Here is a 25,797-nt window from a genome sequence, read left to right on the forward strand (position 1 = left end):
AACATTTACTGAGCTTGGAAGTGCATATTGAATGCTGCAGGAAATTTGCATATGGATTACTTGGTGAAAAAATAGAAACATTCTCAGCTCATTAGTTACTGTGATGGACTCCCACTGACTAAAATCCAAGTACTTTTGCCTTGTTTTCTCCAACTGTTCTTTTCTGTAATCGTTTCTCTTTAACTACAGGGCAGCTATTCTGTTACTGCACTTTGTACTAGGGAAAGAAACAAAATAAGGAACATAGCTGTGCCTAGAATAGGAGCGAGCTACCTCTGATTTAATCCCTGAGCATTGTACCATTATTTCTGAGCTTTGGCGGAGGGGTGCCTCTTTATCCCAGGGGGCTTCTAAGTCACATTTTCAGCTCTACTGTTGTATTAAGTGACATCCCTTAATTCAACCCTTAGATTCCTCCTTGGTGCCTCAGTTTCTCCAAATGCAAAATGAAGGGAATGTTTAGCAGCACTAATGGAGATTGGGGGGGAAAAATCAATGAATATTTATAAAAGTAAATTGAGTCCCTGGAATATAACATACCACAGAAATTCAAAGCATAATGAAAGTAGGGAGAACAGATTAGTGTTAAATGTATGTGTGAAACTCATTTTACATTTCATTCCAACAAAGACTGCATTTAATTTACTCCAAATAAAGAGGAGAAAAAAAGTGGTATTGGGAATTAGGATTCTAAATTTGGATTTTGATATGTTTATTGGTGTACTACAGACATAAAGCCACATGTTGACTTTTTCAGCAAATGTGTGTGTGTGTGTGTGTGTGTGTTGGAGGAGGAATATACATAATAAGCAAATCTAAGTACTATCAGCAGTACTCCTCCAGCAGAGTCACATCAAGTACCAGCAAAATAACTGTTATCAAAAAGGTATTTAAAACTATTTACCTTAAATCCATAGAAAAATCATTAAACATGGATCAGCTCTTTGCATTGTGGTGTGAGGCAAGACTATGTGTACAAAGAGACATTCAGAAATTGCCAATGGGAGAAGTCTACATTATTGTGTCATTGTTTGAGGAAACAAACCAAACTCTGTCACTTTATAAAAGAATCATTGAATATTAATAGATTTGAAAGTTGTTATAAAAGATCAAAATATCAATATCCATTGGCCTGTTTCAGGCTTTCCACAATGGTTTGGAAACGGTTGGAAAGAAAGATTTGTGCAGCATCGATCACAGAAATTGAATGAAATCCTAATAAAGAGGACCCTCTCTGTTTTATAAACACCTAAGTGCTGCATATGTACTATGTCCAAAGAACTAACCAAAGACAAATATTCTTAAAAGACTTTATTATAAAAAGGATGTCCTATAGAAAATCCAAGTTCTTTTTTTTTTCCTGGCCAAATTCGCTCGATGGAAGTGAAACTTTCATTGGGTTAATAGAGACATTACTAAATTTCCTAGTGATATGCAGAGTTTACCAGAGAATATATGTAATGCAGGCCCCAAGTGCCAGAGAAAATCAAGAAATGGTGATTCTTCATCCCCCAACCAGACATCTGTGTGACTATCTAAACCAGGAACCATCTAGGTAATAATCACAGTGTGATTTTTTTAAACACAAAGTAAATAAGATTCATCTGTAAGGAAAGCTGTATTTGGGTGGTCAATTTGACACCTAGGGCCTTACTATACAAATATGGCCTCGGGACCATCAGCATATCTTAGGAGTTTTGTTTTGTTTTGTTTTTTAGAAATATAGATTCTCAGGCCTCACTCCAGAACAGCTGAATCAAATTTGGCCTGATAGTGAATTCCTCAGAAGATTTGTGTGCACGCTAAAGTCTGAGCAACACTGTCCTAGAGATCAGTTGGTACATGATTGTTTTAGGTCTTACCCGTTGTCTCCATACAAATAATTCCTTGATAAACTTTCGGTAATTGAGTTTCGATTGTGGAATTCGTGATGATCGAGAGTAGCTTTATATTTGGATGATCTGACCTAATATTACCCATCAACCCCAGATTTCTTCATTTTCATTCGTTGAGCACCTGGCACATTCCAGGCACTGTGCTAGGTTCTGGAAACAGAGGGATGGACAAGACCGAAGCAGAACTCGGGAGAAAACCATCATGCAGATGATTGCTGACCTTTTTATTTAATAGCAGATAAGTAAGGAATTATTCAGGAAGAATGCAGTGTGCAAAGAAAGTGCAGATTTGATGAGCCCAGTCAGGTCCGGAAGATCAGAGAGAGCCATGGCATCTCCCATGGCGGTGCTGCCCTCTGGAAGCTTCTTTTTCCAGTGGGCCTCGAGTGGGTGGATCCCAGACAGGCAGAAGAGCAGTGAGGTAGATTACCATTTCCAGAAGTAAAGTAGCTGAGTAAAAAAGGAAACCAATGCCATTGACCTAACTTTTCCCCCCATAAATAAACATTTTTACTGGTCATATGATTTTATTTTTTGAGGTGCCAAAAGCTTACATGGTTTGCTCAAATTAGAAAAATAATAAACACCACACATCCAGGGAGCATGCAAACAAGCGCTCTAAATAGGGCAATAGTTCCAGATCTGCCTTGTTGATTGTCATTCTACAAATTCTCTTGGCTGGGTGGACGTGTGGCTAGGCAGCTTCCTGGTTTCCCTGTCACCCTCACTGTGGTTGTCTTAAAGTGGTCAGTCCCCATCTGTCTTCACGGCAGTGCTCAGCCACACTTCAGTTGACCTCTAATTGTCCAAAAGCGTTCTTGCTTCCATGCTCCTCTCTTTCCTTCTCTTTTTCCCCCCCGTTGAGGTTGCTTTTCCATCTCAGTCATTTTAAGTTTGAATTTGATTTGCATATCTGAACTGCTAATTATACCAATTACTTGTAGTGCTTCTGTAGTTTAAAAGGAAGTCTGAAACTCACCCCATTCATTAAAGTCAGTGCCAGTTAGCCCTAAAAATTGGAGCTATAAAGATAGGTTCTTTCTTTTTTCTTTTCTTATAAATATATTTTTTAAAGGCCAGCTGCCAACAACTGTATTTCTCAGGTCCCAGACACTCATGTTTCTGGTCATGTTTTTCTGTAGTCCAGCATACATTCTTTAACTAAATACTACCCTTGAAAGATCAAAAGGAGTACTCCCTGCTTTCATTTTGTTCTTGGCTATAGCTCATGGTTGTCTATTTTTTTTTCTTCTTAATTTACGAAAAGCTTTCTTTCCTTGAGAAGAAAAAGAAGTGGCTCTGTGGATCGTAAAGAGATCATTAGCGTTTACTAATACAGTCTGTTCTTACGTTGCTTTACTGCCACGTCTTTTCAATATTATTTACTGAGCAGCTGAAATAATTGAGCTTTGAATTTTTAGAATACTATAAAGCAAAACCTATTGTCACTTATTGCTGGGTATAATTGCACCATATGTATTTAGTGAAGCTATTTATTCATCTCTCTGGTGGATAACTTTGTCAAAATGAGTTGAGATATTTCTGTGTGTGCAGTTGGAATCTAGAAAACATTTGCATTTCATATAGCACTTAGAAATTATACACGGCTTCACAAGTATTTTTTTTCTCCAGACCTGAGGGTCTGTTCTTTAAGTTCTACTCATCTTTTATTACCGTGTTTCCCTGAAAATAAGACCTAGCCAGACCATCAGCTCTAATGTGTCTTTTGGAGCAAAAATTAATATAGTAAGATCCAGTCTTATTATACTATAATATAAGACCGGGTCTTATCTAACATAATTTAAGACCAGGTCTTATCTTAATTTTTGCTCCAAAAGACGCATTAGAGCTGATTGTCCAGCTAGGTCTTATTTTGGGGGAAACCGGTATTCTCTATTGTTTGTTAGAGCAAGCACTGTTCGTATGAGTATACCGTTATTCTGAGTGGAGTTTGAGCCCTAGAAACAGTTTTAAAAAGAGGAAGGAAGAAAAGAAGGGAGGGAGGGAGAAAAAGAAAGTGTTTAAAAATAAAAAAAAAACACTTGCAGTTTAATGCATAATAACTTATTTGCCAATTTAGCAAATCTGCATTGGGAGCTTACGGTGCACACTAGTGCACCATGAAAAGGACAAGCCTGGCCCTTGTCTTCAAGGAGCTCACATTCCTTGAGGATGCTATAAGATCATATACGTGGGAGACTAAACCTAAGCTTGGGGACAGACAATGCTCTCCTGAAAAAGGGGATATTTTAACTAAGCTCTAAAAGATGAATAGGATTTAACCGGGAAAATAGGAGGAAAACATTTTTCCAGACAAATCAAATAGCGTGTGCAAATGCCCTGGGGTGAGAAAGGGCATGGCACCTTTGAGGATCTCCAAGATCAGTGTGGCTGAAGCTGAGGGAATGAGAGGGAAGGAAGGTAAGGTGAGGATAAAGTTGAAAAGTAACCAGGAGCCAGATCAAGCAGGATCTATAAACCATAACTGGGCTCTGGTCTTTATCCGAAAACCAATGGAAAACCTTTGAAGAATTTGACACAGTTGAGGGACGTGATCAGATTTGTAGTTTTCAAAAGATAACTTTAGCAGCAGTTTGAAGACTAGATGGTGGGTGGGGGCAAGTGTGGAGGGGGGAACCCGTTAGGAGCTGATTGAAGTAGATCAGGTAGGAGAGAATGGTGGCTTAGACTAGGGGAGATCAGATGTTGTTGGATAGAAGTAGACATTTTTGAGATAGACTTCTGAGGACTTGGAGATCAGAAATGGATGTGTGGGAGAGGAAGATGTCGAGGATTACTTCCAGACTCTGGACCTACACTGCTGGGTAAATAGAGAGCAGGGAGTGAAGACTCTGTGTTGGGGAAAAAGTCCTTGTTAAGTGCTGCAATATTTATTTACTGTGAAGTGCCTGTGATCCATCAGTATGGAGATATTGAATAAGCAGTAGGGCCAGAGCTCATAGAAATCTAGACCAAGTTCAACAATTGATAGCCATGTGCCTTCTGATGTCATATAGGTTGGATTTTTATATCCAACCAAGGAAAAGAGTTAAATGAATTGTTTTTTCTTTCTTGGGAAATTTTGCGTCCAATGGAATAGAAGTGCTATGACAAATATTTAGGCAAATATTCAGTCAATCAGTTTTCAAAAAAAAGAAAACATTATTGAGCATCTAATATATATCATGCACCTATTAGATTATGGGAACTTGTAAGACATCTTTCTTTCCTCCGTAAGTAAAATTACTTTGTAGAAAGGCTTAGCCAAGTATGCATCTAAGAAGGAGCCAGTTTTGTCACTGTTGGTAACTTGGTAGTAAATTCAGAAACCCCTTCATTTGATGAAATGAGTAAGGCTTCATGCTGTAGAGTATTTCATCGGCTGAGTATGCAGCTTTGAAGTCCTTCTAGAATACTCAAGTTGGCTTTTTTATGCCAAGTCTCACTTTGCATTTGTTTCTAAGCATCCCAAGCAGCTGAGTGGCTTACAAATGTATACCACTTTTTTTTTTTTTAATTTGAGAACCACGGCTAGTAAAGCGGTAGATTATGCCAAGAACATAAGGCTCACAATAGTTATTATTAATGACTTTACTCTATGCTCAGACTTCAGTGAGAATGATTAATATAATTTAGGAGAGTTGACCCTATTGGCCACAGTGAACTTAAACTACTAATATTTTTCATTTTGTAAAGAAACAGTGTATTTGGATTCCTTCCAAGACACGCTTCTTTCTTTATCTTTTTTAACTCTTCAGAAGTAATATTCTCTTGGGGATGCATGGATGAAATACTTGGTTAAATACCAGTCAGAAGGCTGTGATTCTAGTTGCAGCTCTGCCACTTACTAGCTGTGTGACTTTGGCAAGTAGCTTAACCTCTTTAGGCCTCAATTCCCTTCACTTGTAAAATTGGGATAATAATACTAGATAATTTGAATGCGTAAAAGATGATGATAATAGTGGCTAACTTTTATGGAGAATTTACAGTGTGCTAAGTACTTTCACATCAGGATTGTTGGCTTTGTAAGATGGCCAAGGAGATAAAAAAAAAAAAGAAGAAAAAGAAGAAGAAGAAACATATCTTAGAAACAACACATTTTACTCATTTTTAAATTTCTTTGGAGAATAAGAAATAGTCATAGTTTAAATTCAACGAGAAAGCCAACTATTTTAAACAATAGACCAATATTCTCATCAAATTAAAACATCTGAGATGGTTCACATTCACTCTGAACTTGACCCTTGTACTGTGTTTCCCCCAAAATAAGACCTAGCTGGACAATCAGCTCTAAAGTGTCTTTTGGAGCAAAAATTAATGTAAGACCCGGTCTTATTTTACTGTAAGACCCGGTCTTATTTTACTATAAGACCGGGTCTTACATTAATTTTTGCTCCAAAAGAGGCGTTAGAGCTGATTGTCCAGCTAGGTCTTATTTTCGGGGAAACATGGTAGGTAGAATTTTATGTAGACCTATCTATCATTCTTGTGATAAATGGAGCCAAGTTCCAAAGAAAGGGGTGGAAGTTGCATTAAGTAGAATAGTCAAGGGGATTGAGATTACAATTCTTAGCCAAAACATTTTTCTAATAATTATAGGGATCAAACTCTGCATTTGTACAGTGATTGAATACCCTGTTGGTCTCAAAACCTAAAAGGTCATACGTGGAATGGTTAATGGATTTAATGACAGTTTGTTGCCCATGGGTGAACCATGGGCATATCGGAAGTAGAAGCAAGATGTGAGGGCAACTCCCTCAACCACCAGGAAGGAAAAGGGTTCAGTGAGAAGGCAGAGAGTTTAAAATCAGAACGGGGATGGAGAAGAGCAAGTGGAAGAAATGGAGGGTTTTCTGAGCACTTGCTACGTGCCTGTCAGGCATGGGATGGGAAAGACATGTAGAAAAGCTCGGCTGTGAAAGAAAGAAAACTGGAAGCTATGCCCTCTGGAAGCAAGTGAGTGAGTGGTTTTGATGAACCAGTGTGGGCTGTCACCAAAGATTGTCAATCCTAGGACTGTGGAAGGCATCACTCTTTGAGTTCACACCTTTGTAATGGCCGCCAGGGCTAATGCCAGGTTTGAGTTCCGTTATTTTCCTATCTGCTGCTTTTTTTAAGCAGCCAGTCACAGATGACTTTTAGCAAGTACAGAATTTATATTTAAGCAATGCATAATGAAAATCGACGGCTTTTTGTTGAGAAAAGCACAGTGTCAGGAAAATATCCCTGCCACTCTCTTTCCTCCTGTCAGAGTGGTGGAAATTTTACACTTGAAAGTGAAAAAGTTTAAGATATATAATTTTTTAATCCCATCTTTCCTGCCCACTTGCTTCCCTTCCAAAGCTTGTCAGGGCCAGATCTGGAATAGTAAGAGCCATTAAAAATTTGGCATCTTGCACTCTGTTTTTTGGAATAAACTCAGTGTGGGCCAATTTATGGTAAATTATTCTCTTCGTGTGTAAATTTCCTTTTCTCTCTTGGCAAATTCATGCTTGCCTCTACACCCCTGTGCACAGATCTTAAACACATACATTTATTACAGCATCTGTGTGGGATATGTGTGCAAGTGTTAAAGCATGTGCCCATGGCTATATTCACAAGTGCATATGCACGTATTTGCACCTATGTGCTTATATGATAGCAAATTGACTTAAACAGTTTATCTTGGAGATTTGTGTTGCTATATGCATGTTATCATACATTCTGTTGCAGCCCGCAAACAGTTTCTCAGTCAAGAGATGACAGAATTCAGCAATCATTTTGGAAAACACCATGGTAAATAAATATATTGCTTGGTTCTGTTAAAGCAAGCCTGCCAATTCTTAATAAAACTAAAGGCGAGCAGTGCCTTTTCTTATCTTTATGGTCAAAGTCGGTTACAGGGCAGCCAGTCCACTGCGAGTGGGAAAGGCGGAACCAAGGCTTTGCTACAGCCCCCTTTACTCTCAACACGGAAAGCTCTGGGGCTAGGCGTGATTTTACTTGGAATTATATAGGATTTTCTTTGCATGACACACTGATGAGAGGCTCTTCCCTGGCATATTTGAGAGCATACTAGCTCAACTTTTAAAGGGCAATTTAAAACGGTTTCTTTTCCTTTATGTATGAAGAAGGTCCACATTTACGTGTCTTGAATTATTGCTAATAACACATTCCCGATGGGTCTTGTGAATGTTTAGCTCAAGTGTAGAAATGGGTGTGGTAGGAAAAAGAGTTCACTCACTTCACTAGTGTTGCTACAAATTTCTCAAAACATCAATAAAGAGCTTAATGCATCTCATCCACACAGACACAAAAATACACCCATTTGGTATTAGTATTGTTTCCTCACATAGAGTTAAAATAATTAAATATATTTTACAGTAGTTCTATAGAACCTTAAAATCCAGCAAAACCCATAAATGCGTTTTACAGCTTTTTGCGATGTTGACCATTTGATGTCATCATAAATAGTAACTGGCCCTAGCTAATGAAAAGTCCTTAATGAACTTACTACACAAGGAAGTGTCGGAAATCAATGTGCTTTTGTACAAAGTGTTCATTCTGTCTATTTTGTTCAGCATTTATTTAGCAAATTATCTGCGGTCACTTGAGTATCTGCCAAGCCCTGTACCCAGTGCTGGCAGTAAAAAAATTAATAAGACTCAGTCCGTTGTCCTCAGAAAGCTCACCGCCTCGTTGGGGAGACAAACAATCCAATCAGTGTGAGTGTGCATGAGGGAGGCAGTGGGCAAGGTGTGTGTGTGGCGGGGGTAAGGAGCACCACAGGAGGTGACACCAAGCTAAAGGATCAGTAGGATGTCACCAGGCACAGCGAGTAGCACGTGCAGAGGCACAGGGCCCAATAGGAGCACGCTGCTTCCTTAAGGGGCTGCACCTGGACTGGCCTGGCCTCCTGGGGAAGCCGTGAGAGGACAGAGAGTAGGGGCCAGGCCTGCGCATTTATATGCTAAGCCCTTCTCTGATCTGTAGTCTCTCTCTCTTTGTTTTTCCACTTCTCCTTTCCTTTTGCTTACTTAGTTCTCTTTTACTTCATCTATCCCTCTCTGTATTCTAAAACTTGAGAGACATTTTAGAGAAACCGAGCTTTAGAGGATGTTTCTGACGCTTTTTTTTTTTTCCCCCCCGAATGTCAAAAATAATGCCTAAAATCCAAAGGATGATTCCTCCATTTTCTCTCAGTTTCCTCACTTTCAACATGTAGAAAATAATTTGGGGCTGTGGGGGGAGGGTTGTTAGAGCAGGCTGGGTCAGGGTCCACATTTTTTCTGGATATATATCGTTCTCCTGGAATGTTCTATGAATGCAGGAAATGTAGGTTTGAGCCTGCTGTTTCTTCTGTGTCATCTACAGAGCCTAAGAAAATGCTGAACGTGCAAGAAACTCAATACCCGGTATATAGACTGGTACTTAAAAGTGTTAGAAAAATTGTTATATTTAATGCAGAGTAGCAAAACATCTGACAGTTGCTTTTATACGTATGCTTATATATACTTCCTAGAAGTACTGTGCTTGTGTGGATAGATGTATATGGAAATATAGCTGGCTATGTGGTGATCAGAAACACAGATACATAGAAAATTAAATAATTCGATTGCTTTTAGATATATTTATGCAGGGCCAATTCCATAACTTAAATATACCTGCTCTCTTGGCATGTAATCAAAGTGCATTTATAGAGGTCTGACTGGAAACCTCCGAAGTATACATGCTCTGGTGGGTGTAGATGTGTGGTTGCGTGAAATCAATGCTACTAAACAGCAACAACAAAAAATCGGGCAAAACTTTTTATGTTTAAACAATCCCAAACAACTCGTTTTTAAATTATTATTATTTACCCACTCACAGAAATAATTTGCTTAAAACTGTAGTTTTCTGGCATTGTATTGATAACAACATGAATAATATATGATACTTCATATTTGTTGAATAACTGGAAAGGGCCATATGATACATCTTAAATATCAGTGTTGCACTGTGAAGTATTCTTTTTTCCAGTTGTAAATATAATGCCCATGATGAGGTTCCATTTGTCCCAGCTCCTTTCAATTGTTATAAACCAGACACTTCATAATTTCCATAAAAATTTAATATGGTTCAAATGTTGGCACAGAAATAACATATTTCTCTCTACATTGTCATGTGGCTTCTCAAAAATATTTTTTCCATTTTCGTTTTTCTAAGTTCGCCCTCATTTATTGTCACCTCATTTAGAGTACCCTTTTGAGGAACAACAGCTACCCATGACCCAAAATATTAAAAAGCAACAAATTGCCTTAAACCAATAAGAAACACATACATAGTGAGCACTTAGGTAACCTTTGGTTTTATACAGGTTTTCTTAATCAAAAACAAGAAGCACAGCCACCCGGGGAAGTTGTATTTATGAGCTAGTTATTATAATGGATTCATTTTGTACTCCAAATCAACAAGGAAAAGCACAGTAACTGGGATCTCTATGATGGGTTAGGAAAATATTACAGAAAGGGTTTTATATTAAATCTAGAAAATTTTTAATAGTTCCAGCAATTCTGGATAAATGAGTACTATAGGCCACTTCAGAATGCCAGATGAGTGGCATGCACTGGACTGGATAATTCATTGATGCCCAAGTGTCACGTTATAGTCTCTTCCCTCCCTCCAGCTGCCCCACCCAAACCAAAGGGCAGGGGGACTTTGAAGGCTGTTGTCAGAAATGCAAGCGCAAATCTATTTAGCTACTTGGAACCTTTGGTAAATCAGACTGGGGTGCACTGATTTCCCTGAAATTAAGAGAACTCTCAGATTAACCCATGGCAGGGTCACCCTGCCGTGACTTGAAATAATTTTCCAACGAGGCCACTATTCCTCTGGGTAGAACCTTTGAAATACTATAAAATCAGATATTACCTTTTAGCAACCAAAAGGAAACATGGAAACCTCCTTCTCTGTGGGTATGTTGTCTTGTTATGGACAAAAGGGTGATTACACTGAAAACATAAGTAAAATCACAAAGGAGAACACTCTGCACGATTGTTGTCCTCACTGCAGAATTGTTGTTCCGAGACAGGGAGAGGAAGGAATTCCTTATGCCTCAGTGTATTGACTCCTTGAACTGGATACTTTTGAAAAGCTTCGAGACATTTGCATTATTTTCTTTCTGTCCCTTTATGTAGCACTTTCTACAAACTGATGCAGTAAATATTAAGATTTGCTGGAGCATCCCATTCTAATAAGGATGCACTCGGAACAGAAACCACAGGGTGGCACGAGGCGAACCATATGTCCAAATGCAGATGAAACTGAAGAAGAAACGAAATCAGATGGCCCTAGTGTGCTTCTGCAGTCTGTTTTGATTCTTTGTCCCCTTTTTTCTGACTTTTCTTCTGCTTTTTTTTCCTCCCAGACAACACTTTCTGTTATCTTCTCAACTTAAATTTTAAAATTAGATTTTACTCTTCCACACTTCCACACTGTTAAGGACAAAGCTGCCACAGTTTGATTCATCAAAAGCAAGCTCTTTATTCTTTTCTTCTTGCTGTAGTTATTTTATTTTATCTCTTAAAAATAAAATCTCATCAAACTGTACATTTTCAACCGAAAGGTAGTTGAATGATCCCCAGAACCTTACTTCTCAGAGTGTAATCTTTGACCATTCAACATTTAGAAGTCTCACCGATGAGATTATTAGAAATGCAAAATCTCAGCCCCACTGCTTCCCTGTTGCATCAGAATCTGCATTTTAACAAGGAGCTGAGGTGACTCACGATCCCCATAAAGCTGAGGAGCACAGTCCTAGAAAGAAACTTCTCAATCTCAGCTGAATATGTGAGTCAGATTTCTCACCTCTTCTCAGGTGTGTGCAGTGGCCCTCAGCTGTTGCTTTGGCCCTCTCTTTCTGAGTCCTAGGCGAAGCAATCTTTCATTGACACATGTTGCAGGTATGTCCATAATTCAAGTGGACTTGAACTCTTGGGTTTATTATGGAAGTCGCCATGACTATATCCATGGCATTAGAAATATTTGCTGACCTTTCCACCAATGCCTTCTCCTCTCTGTTGTCTCTGGGCTGTAAATGGAAGACATAAACTGACATATAACTCATCACTCAATTCTGAGTGCTGCACAGCATATCGTATCATAGCATCAGCCATTGCTGATGGGATTAATTGGTTTTAACTGATGAAACTGTAAAACTGTGTACTTCCAAGGATCATAAACACTGAGCCTTAATTGAAATCAAATGTACATTTTTAAAAAAGCATGTCCAGCATCATAGACTCCTTTCTGTTTGGGTTTTGTTGACGTTAGTGATGGTATAGAAACCTGATCAGGAAAGATTTGCTGTTATTGTTGCTTTGAATATGAACTTGTGCTTCTTTAGCACTCTGAGGAGCTGATTAGGGGAGGGAATAATATTCTAGTTGATTATTGCTTACACATATGGAATAAATCCTATTTTAATAGTGTCTAATGAGCCTTTCATTTTCAGAACCTTACACAAAAGCCTCTAATAGAAAGGGAAAGTAATATTTCAAAGGTCGTCTTAATGCCACTTAATGTCAACAATCTGTAATCAAGCCAATATATATAGGTGGTGATTACAGTCCAGTTGTAATCCTTTAAATATGAAATAATCTCCTAAATTAGCAATGGTGCAAGCTAAGGTTCTCTGGGTTTGAAGCAACTTACACTTTTTAATTAAAGTTTGTTACTTGAAAACAGCCTCAGAGTTAAAGAGAGATTTCTCAGTGAGGCTTCATGCAATGCAGTATTTTCAAAACCCATGAGATTTAAAGTGCTGTGACTTACAGTTTCACGTGTAGTTCTTGTATGTGTCTGTAAAACCACTGAAATGTTCAAGTAGAAAATCATGGCTCCCCTCCAGTGCTTTTTCTCAACAGGGGAATGTAATGGGCACTAGAAATGTGGGACATTTTCTTGGTCAGGGGGTCACTGAGGGAACTTGCAGACATACCTATTTCAGAACCAGACATCTGCCTGGAAGCAGATTAAACAGTCTGGAGTTTAAAGAATCTCTAGCACAAGATTGGCATTCTGAGATTTTTGTCCCATTTGCTGTGCAAGTGGAGATAACCCTGTCTTACCCTGGGATAGAGATGTTGCTTTCCAGTCCCAGGCTGCTGCTAGTCTGTTGTCCCAGTCAAAATGGGTGAATTTAGAAACACTTTACTTCTGTCAGGAAATTTCCTTAAGAAAAGCGACAGTGATTACAATATGAATGGCATTCGTAAACTCCCTTGCGGACTGTAGGATCCGAATCTCCTGCAGGGCTTGTTAACACTAAAATGTTGCGCCCCTACCCCCAGGGTTTTGTTCTGTACGTCTGGGGTGGGGCCAGAGAATTTGTATTTCTGATAGGTTCCCAGGGCACGCCCCTGCTGCTGGTCCAGCACCAGTTCTTTGAGAATCACTGCTCAAGGTTCATTATAGGTCCTGCTAGGACATACACTCTGACCTTGCTTCCATCTTCCCATGAGTAAAGTTTGAGTTTCATTCATCCGTTCCTTCCAATGCCTGACATACAGCACCATGCTCATAGAGCTTACTCGGTATTTGTTGCAGAACAAAAGAATGTTACTTATATTATTAATGTGTAGGAGACCCCTTTCCCACCATCACTCCCTCCCACCTTACCATCCTGCATTTGTCTCTCTTTTGTGTTCTATTTCTCCTCCTTCTGCTATCCCGTTGGATTCTGAGAGTTTTGTTGGTTGGTTGGTTTTTCTGTCATCTTCCCCAGACTGGGCCTGTGTTTGAAGTACTGGTCACCTCATGCCTGGTGACCCAGTTGTGTGACACTGGGTCCTACACTAGTTTCCTGGTTCCATTGCCAGTCCAGGTAAAAGAGGACCTGAAATTAGGATATTGGCCATTTTTGTGTAGGGGTTGGTTGGTGGCAGTGGCAAGAGCAGTCAGGTGACAACTTGGACTTTAGACCTCAGGATGGACCTTGTGCTTTAGGCACCTCGATGAGAAAGCATTTGGCCAAACCAAGGAAACACGCCTATGGTTCTCACTTGCCTAGGTGTAGATGTTCATTTACAAAAGTAAGACTCACTCATTCAAGAGTTGGAAAACATGAAAAAAATAATAAGGAAAACAGGCATCCATTTGCCCAAATACCCAAAACATCCAGTTTTGGTGTATTTTGTAACAATCTTGTAGTTCTACCTAAATGTGTTACTTTATTTTTAATGCATTTGCATTTAATTGAACATATAAATCTAAGGGTAGAATTGCCTGAGGGAGAGGAAATTCTTGTGTTGAATTACAGGGTTATTCCCATAATGAATGATAATGATTCATTACAGAATTGTTTGCTTTGTTTCATCCAGACACCATTAGAGAAATTAACAGCACCTCCTCTTGTGGAATTGTTAGTGTGGCAAGTTCAGTCAGGTATGGCACCCTGCACACACCTGGTACGTTGGGTGGTAGGGTCTCCCACCAAGCCATTTGTCGGTTCTTCAGTGCCTGATTTTACTGGTTTTGGGTTCATGTTTTTTTCAAGTAAATTTCTTCAATGAGAGTGAGTGTGTGGTAAGCCCCTAAGTATATGAAATTGTGTTTCTCTTGCATTTATCCATATAACCTCTTCACTCTTAATCTTTATTTCTGAAAATACTATGATGCTAGTATAAGCACTACAAATACTTTTGTCTCCTGGCTTGTTACAGAGGAAACATCTGCGATCAGCTAGATTTTCATGATTTTACAGATAATCTCTTTGTTGTCCTTTTCAGTCTGAGTGCTCATATTTTCCTCCATCTTTGCTATTTAAAAATGGTCAGGATATTCTGAGATGTAATTCACTTTTCACTGACTTGTTTGGAATGGAACAAGCCCCTGGGTCTTTGATCATCACTTCTGTTAACAGCAATAATAACAGTTAGTTGACTTTTAATTGGACATTTTACTGCACATTTACTTGGACATTTAACGAGAGAGACCTTGGAAATGCTAGCGTACATCCAATTAGTGTCTGATCCAGTGGACAGTTTGAATTAGTTCTAGCACATGTCTGGGATCCCTCTATTCACACTATGGTAGATCCAGGGGTCTTCTTTGTCTGGTACTCATAGAAACCTCGTAAGTATATTCTCAAGTGGTTCTCCACTTCTGGTTGGTGTTGAAACAATGCAGCCTTCTCACTTACCAAGATCTGGGGACTGTAGAAGGAAGTGGGTGCTGGGACGCACCCAGCACCCTTGGAGCTAGCCCCAATATGGTGTCCACCCTACAAAAGAGCCTTGCTAGGAACTAGGCTACAGGTTTGATGTGTCTAAAACCACAAGCTCATTTTAGACCTAAGTGTGGTCCACCAAATGATTCCAAATAAAATAAACTGAGCTCCAGGAGTTTGCTCTGAGTCGTCATTCAGAGAGAATCTTAAAAACAGGTTTGGTCAGCAGAGGCCTCTTAACTGTGAATTGGGGGTTAACTTTGAGCCCCTTTCTTTTCCAATTTAGGACCCACTTGCAAACCTGTTTCCAAAAATAAGCCTCTTAACTCCTCTCTCCCTCTAGTGACATGGCATTGTATCTTTCACTCTGTTGAAAAAATAGTTGGCTTCGTCAGCAATCATCTTCTGTTCAGGCTATATTTATTTTTATGTGAAATAGAAATCAGGAAAACACCAAAATTATTTTAAGCAAAATATCAAAATTGAAATAAACCAACATATGTCTGTGAAACATGTATAACTCTCAATCAAAATAAGTGCAACTTTCTAAAATTTCTTAAAATATCCCAGCATGCAAAATCTGGACAACTTAGAGTTATGATATACTTGACTATTCTTTCTCCTTAGTTCATTCTTTACTTAAAAATGAAAATTCAAATAACCAAAACCTAGCCATTTCGGGATCACCCCCTTCATGAACAGTGTACTCCATCATCTATTGTAAGAAGCAAGAGAACCAGAGAGTTTTATGAAATTACTTGTAGTAAGATTAAATTATACCCACTAATTTTGAATGGAAGCCATCTTGAATTTACCTTCTTTATTTATATTCTGTGGTATCCAGTCCCCCTAACCCCCCCACACACACATTCCTCTCTAAGGTTTCTTATTTGCTTTAAATATATTATGCTTTGTTCTGGTTAGTTTTTCCATGTTTGTAAGTGTGTTGCAGGGGGAACTCAAATGGATTAAAATTTTGCGAAAGAGTTCAAGGATAAATGCCCATCTCACCTTTATGCTTCATTTATAGGCTTTCTGTAACACATTTTCTTTATTAGATTGGCATTTCAAGGATTGGAATCACTTTGACCAGCTAATAAACAGTAGCTGATACTTTGCCCCCAGAAGGCATTAAGTAACTATTACCATCAATAAATATTATTGGTAAACCAATGAAGCATTTTTTGAAATCTTCAGTCTTTCACTTTCAATTCTTCTCTTATCGAACTAGGCAACAAAATTTTTTTAAAAAAATAAAAATAAAACCATCACTTTATTTGGAAAATGATTTAGCATTGAATGAATTGTCTTTCAGTACCTTTTTGAAAGCATATTTGAAAACTTTATCTCGTTAGGTTTGGCATCACTCTATATGTCAACAAGGTCAATCTATTGGGAGTACAAAAACGCCTTAAAATACAATTAAGGAACTTTATGATCATAATAATTCAGCAGACACGTGCCTTTCACATCTTGAACTTTTGGGGCTTCAATTCACCTTTTTTCTCATACATCGCTCTGATTTTTCTTGTTAGTTTATTAGTTGTGAAAAGTTTCTTCCTTCCTGATTCCTTCAATTTAGACCAATTTGGAAATGGAAAAGTGTGTTAATTTTTTAATAAATCTTTAAGACATGCATTACTGTATTTTTATTAACGGAGCCAGATGGCTCACAGTGAATTTTCTCTGACATAAGTAATCACAGAAATCAGTTTGGGACCCAACTCTGGTACGGAAAGTAGCATGTATATTCAGTGGAAAAATGCAGATCACATAAACATATGGATATTTTTAGAAGTAGTATTTGTTACTGTTTGGATTTCTTTTTTTGTTTGTTTGTTTTAGGCTAAGTACAAACTAAGGACTTTTTTTTTTTTTTCTGTCCCTCAGACTCAAGCATTCAAGGTCTTTCTCAACAACCCCAAATTGTTTTCTTTTTGCAGTTTGAAGGTTGCAAGAAGGCCTTTTCAAGGCTCGAAAATCTCAAGATTCACTTGCGGAGTCACACAGGCGAGAAGCCATATTTGTGCCAGCATCCGGGCTGTCAGAAGGCATTCAGTAACTCCAGTGACCGTGCCAAGCACCAGAGGACACATCTGGACACTGTAAGAATGGCAGGAGTTTTCCAACTTCCAGTCCAAAGCCCCGGTGTGAGGAAGTGCCTCTTTGATAGTGGGATGGGGAAAGTGTTTGCTTTATGGTCTGCAGGTTATAGGGGCAATGCCAAGGGCAGCAATAGAACCGGGTAAAGGGCCAGAGGGGCTCTGTTTAGCTCTTTCCTCACTTTTCTGTCGTCACAAGTATCCTAAATATTACAACTAACTGCCTGGGACAAAGGGGTTCTTTCCCTCTGTGTACAAAGCAAAGGCAGTCTAGAGGCTGTCGTGTCGTAGATTTTAGTACAGAGAATGACCACTACAGATTAGGCATTAAAATAAGTATTCAAATATTAAGATATACTAAGGTACACAATATATACTATTGCTCGAGATAGGAAGCCCTTTTTTTTTTTTTTCTAACTCTGGTCCTGTTCTTCTTGACATAAAACGGTTAAAGCTAGCATGGTTTTGGAGAGTGAATCTGGACTTTTGCTTTGAAAACCACCTGGTATTTTCATCTTTAAGTGATCTAAAACGAATCAACAACTCTTTCCCAAGGGTTCAGTTTCATCACGTTTTCTATGTGTTGACGGCCACATATCCATTGACATAAATCCTCTGAGAACAATTGATTTTCATTATTACACCTTAACCCTCTTAATGCTGCAACATTTTGTTCATTTTCAAATGCCTTTTCTAGGACTCTGTCTTTTATTTTCTCAGTTAGGTTGATTGACCTCTGTTGCGTTTGTCAGGTTTTGATGCCATTTCCTTACATGAGGCCAGGTAGACTATATGTAATTTCACTTCACTTAACAAAGACATTAGAATAAATGTATTATACACATCTCAGATCTCTTAATCCACATTCTTGCAAATAATGTATTCATGACAGTACTTTTTCAGTGTTAACATTCTGATGTCTATTATTAAACTACACCAGAATTTGAATTTTGAAAAGATACTGTTATTTCTACACACCTTCTCATACATATTTAAGATTCTTCTGATGTTATAGTTGACATATTTATTAACTTTTATATTAGTCTCTATTAGTCATATTGATATGTCATTTTAGCTATATGTCACGTAACCCTTCTAAACAAAATTATCTCCTAATATACATAAATGTGATGGTTTGCCTGTCTAGTAAATATCTGGAATATAATTAGAGTAATGTGGGCATGAGATGGACCCTTTCTGCTCTAGCTGAATTGAATTCAGTGATTTTAGGACCAACAGAATAGAATAGTAAATGAATAAATTTGGTGAATAGCAGTATTTTTTAAAGGTAGGAGTAGGAGAAAGAATAAATTATGTTAAAATGCCCTATTTTGTATGTCTAAAATGGTCTTGGTAGAATCTAATAAATTTTTTCAATTTGTCATTAAACTTTATCATGGAAGAATGAACATTCATGAGACAAGATTGTCTTGAGAAATTGCTTCTACTCTAGCTAGTTATCTATAGTTTGAAAGAACTATTGTGAGGCTAAGTGTTACAATTCTACAAAATCCTCCTTTGCTTGAGCTAATTTTAGCTTATCAAACTAAGAGCATTTTCTAAAATCATTTTGGAATTTTAAAAAATATCCCTTTTTAAAACTTTTGAGGAAAGTTACCTAAGATGATAATTTTATGATTCAGTTCAATGCAGTAGCTTTTAAAACTCAGCTATTTTTATTTTAAAAAAATAATTTCTTTAGTAAACCTTTTAAAACCGTCATTTTTCCTTTAAGATCCAAACTACCTCCCCTTTAAATTGCTTTTGCGGTTAACAAATTGGTAAACTCTTTTAAAATCGTATAGAAAGGAAACATTTGTTTCCTAAAGCAAACTGTAGTTGAAGAATTTGTTACTTGAATTTAGATGCTCCTTCCCTTTTATTAAGTACTCCATGCTAGTGCCATCAGAATTTTGGGTAAAGTCTTTTTCTTCAACTAAATGGATTCTTTACTTACAGAAAAATGGCTTTCCCTTAAAGATTGCTGAGTTCATCATTCTAACCCTGAACAGTTTTATTAATTCATTTTTCTGTTAGCATCTTAATATTCAAACGGGAGGTAATTTTACAGTACAGATAGAAAATAATGAAAAATACAGTTTGGTGAAGTGTAGCATGCCATTTAAAGCTTAGGTAGTCTGAGAGAAAATGACCAGCACACCAGCACAATCCAGACCAGCCCCTTACATTGCTATTTTGGCATACTGGTACCAGGTGGCTGACAGCAGGGAGAGCGTAAAGGCCAGCTGGAAGGAATGGTGAGAATTCAAGCTTTCTTTAAGAACATCTCAAAATCAAATACAGAATGGCATTTACCCATTTCTTACCTTTCCAACCCAAATACTAGTGACCATGGTAATAGTAATGGCTTGGATTTCTGTAACATGTTAATATGCCCAAAGATTTTTCTTTTTACTTGCAACATCTCCTGCACAAGACATGAGCTTACGTTGGTCACAACATAGTATTGGCTGGTTGCTCCCCTAAAGCCAGGGCAGGATAAGGAAGACTAGGTCAAGAAAGACGTGTGAATCCAGAAAAGATTTCCAGGTTAAAAAAAACCTTTATTTACCCAATGGAAACTAATTGGCAGATGACTTCAACCCATATTTGACTCAAAACTTTTTTGGAAAAACTGTGAGATATTGAGGGCCTGGTTCATCTATTGCTCGTTGTTACATCCCTAATATGTAACAAAATGCTCAGCACATCATGGAAGCATAAGAACTTTTGGGTGATTCAATCAGTCAGTCAGTCACTGAATGAACAAATACAGTAGATAATCAAACTTAGCATTTGAATTGGGAGTGTCAAACTAAATTATACCTTCATGATTTTTCCTTGTTCTTGGAATCAAAAATGGCAGAGAAAAAGTGAATCATAAATATGACTTTCAACAGGGCAAATAATATAATCCACATAGATATTGGCCAGCAAAATTACAAGAATGCAAATGAAAACAAAAACAAAATATTTTTTTAAATCTGAATTTTTTTTTTTTTTATCAATAAGACATCAAGTTTCTAAAGTAAAAATCCCTTTTAGAAATGGGATTTCAGTTCACTTCATACATTTCGCCTCATGTAGGCACAGCTGTCATATCTGATGAGATACTAGGTAGATGAGTAACTGTTACTACATCTTATAAACACAGTTAATGTTATGACTTTTTTTAGTTCTTAGAATAAACAGAAGTTTTTTTTATTATTTCACAACTTAAAAGTCATACTCTCAAACCCTTGCTGTGATTTTTGTTATTACAGTGGGAATCGGTGCTAAAATTTGAATCAAAGTGTAGTGCATTCATTCGTTCGTTCCTAATTATTGTATACCAATCACCAGAGATACAAAAGTAAAAAAGATTCTAGACTCAGCCTCAGGCTCCACACATCACATCTCAGGAGCATGGGGGAATGAAATAGCCAAAACTTGTGTTCTCATCACGCGCAGCCAAGGGCTTATTTACATAACCCAGGTTTAGCACCAGGTTTAGCACAAGTAATAATAACATTAATGTGTCTCTGGCTGATTTTTCATGTGTCTGTTGTTTGAAACCTGCTGTCTCCTATTCACTTTCTACTAATTTTCCCTTTTAATTCTCTCCCTCTCTCTTTCTGAATCAGGTTTCTTCTGAAACATTCCCAGTCTTTTCTGGACTTTTCTACAGCTTCTTTATACCTGACCTCTTAAAGAATATGTGTTTCCTAGTTTCTGACAGTACCAAAGATTGTTTTCAGGGGAACATAACTGTAAGTATGACTGGAGATGCTTACTAATACTTTCTACATTAAGAAATGCTACAAGAGGTTTCCTGGTAAGAGTGCACTGTATAGCAGTTTCTTAAAAATCATCAAAGATAGGCCATCTCTTTGTTTCTTGAAAGCTTACTTTCCTTTTTGCCTTGATGAAAACGTACTGGCTTTCTAAATAAAATGCCCAAGTGTTACCCAGCATTTCACAACAGTCAGTTGCTAACAGTTCATGGTCTGAAGTCAATAGTCTTTGAGTAACTTCCCCAGTTACTTTTATGATTTAACCACAGCTGTTTCTTTCTTTCTTTCTTTTTTTCTTTCTTTCTTATTTAGAAACCTTATGCTTGTCAAATTCCAGGATGCACCAAACGCTATACAGACCCAAGTTCCCTAAGAAAGCATGTGAAGGCACATTCTTCCAAAGATCAACAAGCAAGGAAAAAGGTAATCTTAAAAGAGAAGTTATCCAGCCAGAAAAAGTACATTTAAATTCTTCTTGCAGTACTGGGAGCTTCTGCAGGGCATTGGAGATTCTTATACTTCTCAAGGTTTAACATGTTTTAGACTCTTTGATGAGAGAAGTCTTCCATGAAATACAGGCATACCTCGTTTTATTGCACTTTGCTTTATTGTGCTTTCCACATTATTGTGTTTTTTACAAGACCCTCCACCAGCAAAAAGATTGACTCACAGAAGGCTTAGATGATAGTTAGCATTTCTTAACAATAAAGTATTTTTAAATTAAGGTATGTACGTTTTTCAGACATAATGCTATTGCACATTTAATAGACTATAATGCAGTGTAAAAATAATTTTTATATGGTTTCGGAAAGCAAACAAATTCCTGTGACTCAGTTTATTGCAATACGTACTTCATCGCAGTGGTCTGGAACCAAACCCTCAGTATCTCTGAGGTCTGCCTGTAAGAGCAAGGCTATGGTTTGCATAGCTGCTATAGCCAGATATGAATTTCTGGGGAGAGCTTGTATAATAGAAATCAGAGAAAACTCGTGTAAGTTACCTAGACTGGAAAGTAACACAAGACTATTATGGAAATTAAATCCAAATAACAAGAAAATTGAATTGGGGAAAACAGCAACAGAAATCCTTTTTGGAGATACATGCTTTTTCATAAAATATTAATTGGCTGAAATCATTTTAGCTCTGGTGAAGAAGGTAAGTGAATCTCCAGCAGGAGTAGGTACGCATATAGAAGCATTCTGAACATTAAACTTAGGAAAAACCATGTTTCTTAATAGGTACTGTGTTTGAAAATCTGAGAAAGGAATTGAACCTAAAATTACTTGGACATCAATGAGGGATTAATGCATCTTTCAAAGTTCATAGAAATCATAGTATCTCAGATTTGGAGTAAATGTTAAAGATCAACCAGTCAACCCACTCGTCTTGTTCTTCCGAAGTCATAAGATCTCCAGCAAATGGTTGGCCACACTGTGCTTCAACATTTTAAGAGATGAGGAGCTTAATACCTTTTAAGTCATTTCCTAATAATTGAGTTTGTACATTTTGGGACCAACATGTTTCTTCTGATGATGGCAGAAAATATGTAGACATGATCTTGGCTTTTTGAGTGTTTCATTTGGGTTTAGATTGGTACCAGATTCATTTAAGGGCCCATCATAACAAATTTAAGGGAAGTTTAAGACTCAACTTCTTTCAAACGATTGAAACCCTGGCCATCGTTTTCAGGTCACCATGACTTCTAGCTAACTAGAATCTTGCCTTCTTTCATGGCTTGTAGGGATTTAGCCTTTTTATGTTGGGAAATGCTCTGCAGTCTTTTTGTTACTTGAGCTTTTTCTTCCTTGAGTGATGTTAGCACAATGCCAGTTGAGGGCTCATAGATGGAAAAATTTGATCTCTTCCTTGTGAGTTAGGAAAATGTTCAATTAGAAAGATACGATAGATATTCATAATTGTATACACACCCACTCTTGTAAGTCAGTTGGTAAAATCATTTATTTTATAGAGTCAAGTCTCTTTAATTAGAATCCCAGTAAACTGATAATAGATGATCATTACCAACAGATAATAGTATTAACAAGAGATGATTGTTTGACATGGATTGGATATGTTCTTGTATTTTAAAAGAGCAAAGGAACTCCTACGTGAATTAATAATACAAATAAAGTTGTAAGGAGATGCTTGATATTCTGTGGCATACTGTTAACTGTGTTCAGCAGGCCCATTGCCTAATGGTTTTTGTCATTATCTGTGTATGTCTTCTAAACTTGAAGTGATAGGCTGTGTCTGTTAAAAACAAAACAAACAAACAAAAAACCCTCTTCCCGAGAGTGTTTTCCCCCTAACTATAACTATTTTCCACCTCCAACATTCCCAAAGGTGTGAGGTTTTACGACAGTGGCAAACCTATCATAAGATTGGAGAGCGCCTTCATAGATAGTAACAGCTGTCATGGACATGACAGCATATAGGTCCCATGTCTAGACAAATATAAGCAACAATATGACATTGAAAGTAGGTATGGAAACATAATGTATATTTTCAGAAATGTTAGTGGTTTCTATTGTTCAAACATGGTCCACTTCAACCTCCATATACAGGAACTGTAGTTTGATTATGTGAAAGATTCTTTTTTAAAAGTAATTAATTAAATCTTTGGAAAGATTCTGAAAGCATTCATTTAAGAAGAAAATCAGGCTTTGAGACTACAATATATAAATTTATAGACAATTTGTAGACAACATTCAATAGACAATCTAGATAACGAGGATACACATTCAAGGAGCAGTATTATAATCTAATGTCAATATTACTCTATATTCGTAATTTTATCATATGTAAAATGAGGTACAGTCTCTCCAATGATTAGCTTTTGATGCTTACTCTGTTTTCTGCAAATCGTTGAATTGGATTTGGCTGACTTTCATTGCCCAGTCGTTAGTCACAAATCTACTGTGTTTACTTTCTGAATTTTAACCTGTGTTGTCAACCTGAATATTTTAAAAATCCTTTATGGATCTGTGATGGATTAATTTTTGGAAATTAAAATGATGAAAGTTGCTCCACCCAGTAAAAAGAGGAAATGTCACTCCCAGGAGTAGCAGTGCTAATAAACCTGAGATCAGTCAGTCCACATTTTCAAACCTTGTGCTGGTCTGCCAGTGTGTAATATTTACATGGTACAATGTTGTTACTAGACCTTGGAGAGATTCTAATTGCTAACTCACATCAGGGCTTGGTATTTGAAATATTTCCTGGCAGCAATAAAAAAAAAAAAAAAGAAAGAAACAATAAACCTTTTAAGGCAGAATTAAGATTATTTACGACTTTAATTAAAAATGGAAACCTGGCATCATTTCAAAAAAGCCTTTACAAAAATGTGAATTCATCAAAAATAACCATAAAAATTCCAAGGTGATAAAGGCACAGTGGAGTAATGGTCCCACCCCTAGGGAATTGTTTTGTTGAAAAGAATAAAACCCTTTTCTGTCACACCCTGTTAGTCATGGACTCATTTAATATACCCTCCCTTTAATCCTTTTATAAAATCCGCTGTCCCACAGACACTAAATGACATTATTTTGGTCTTAATGTTGCTGGCTTTCTGAGCCCCTACTATGAAATGAGGGCCAGTGACAAGGCCCCTTCAGTCGTAAGACAAATGTTTATTAGGAGAGACAGGTCCATAAGCCAGGCCCTGGCTGAGGGCAGGTAGCCCTTCCCCACACCTGTTGTCTCCTACTGAAAACCAAGAACCTGAAATCTCAGATAAATATTATTTAAGCTATATAAAGAAAGAAGAAGGAGGAGGAGGGAAAAAAAAAAAACTTCTACAAAGGAATTGGGATAATTTGGCTCATCGCATGCACAGAGTAACTTTTCTCTTTGTCTAATGCGTGTACACCCACACACCCCATCCGCTGATGTACAGACTTCTTCCATCGAATGCACTTTGCAGATCTCGAGTCCATTAAATAGAGGGCTACACAGATAAATGAGTAGTGAAATACTCAAGTCACAAGCTAGTCTCCAGTGAGCATAGAATCTAGCCTGCAGAGCAAAAGGCAGAATCTGTCCTTCAGTTCTGTCTGATAATGAGTGGCGAAATAAGAGAAAATTAAGGCAGTAAGCCACTTGAAATTTTCCTCAAGGCTGTGAGCTTTATCAGAATGTTTTATTTTCACCTTGCAAGTGCCATAAGCAGGGAGGTTTCCTTCAACTCTGGCCTGTTATCGAAATGGACTTTTTAAAATTGAATGCAAAGAATGCTGGGCCAAAAGTTAGAGATGACATGAATCTTTTGTCCATTTCACACTTCCTCAAAGATTCCAAACTTTGGGTGTGATTCCTTCAATGTTTGCTAAACATTCACCTTTGACCCACCGTAGTTGATGACCTTCACTTTTGTGACCTCAACAAAAGCTGTTATAAACCAAGCACAGCTTTTGAAAGTGTGTGAATGCAACATGTATTAATATTTCCTACTTAGAGAACAACTCTGTGTAGCTTTCTGGCAAAAATAGAGCAGCCTATTTAATGCAACTCTTTTTCATGTAGAACTGGAAATTCTTTGGAATCTATTCAGAGCCATATATACTCAAAACTAGAAACAATTTCATTAAGTACCACATAGGTTTACCTTGCTTGAAGTTGTTGGAATCTTAAAAATTAATGTGCAAATATATATATATATATATATATATATATATATATTCCCCTAAATGGAAGCATATATTAGAAGAGCTAGTGAGGCTCACTTTTTCACTTGTTTTCTGTTATCATCTATATGGCACGCACAAGTGGGGTACATAATCAGAGGCTTTCCCAGATTTTGACAGTTTCCTCCCTCCCTCCTTTCCTTTTCCTTCCTTCCTTCC

General features: G+C 37.5%; 1 protein-coding gene across 5 annotated transcripts in view; it reads left to right on the forward strand.

Annotated features, from left to right (window-relative positions):
* GLIS3 (GLIS family zinc finger 3) overlaps positions 1-25,797 on the forward strand; it is a 425,390-nt gene that overhangs the window by 303,656 nt on the left and 95,937 nt on the right. For all 5 annotated transcript variants that reach the window (XM_033123979.1, XM_033123982.1, XM_033123984.1 and 2 more), the window contains 2 exons: positions 17,025-17,186; positions 21,269-21,379. In XM_033123979.1, the coding sequence (XP_032979870.1) occupies positions 17,025-17,186; positions 21,269-21,379 (273 nt within the window). The remainder of the gene's footprint in view (positions 1-17,024; positions 17,187-21,268; positions 21,380-25,797) is intronic.

Source organism: Rhinolophus ferrumequinum, chromosome 12 (genome assembly GCF_004115265.2).
Source record: "Rhinolophus ferrumequinum isolate MPI-CBG mRhiFer1 chromosome 12, mRhiFer1_v1.p, whole genome shotgun sequence".
Lineage (NCBI taxonomy): Eukaryota > Metazoa > Chordata > Mammalia > Chiroptera > Rhinolophidae > Rhinolophus > Rhinolophus ferrumequinum.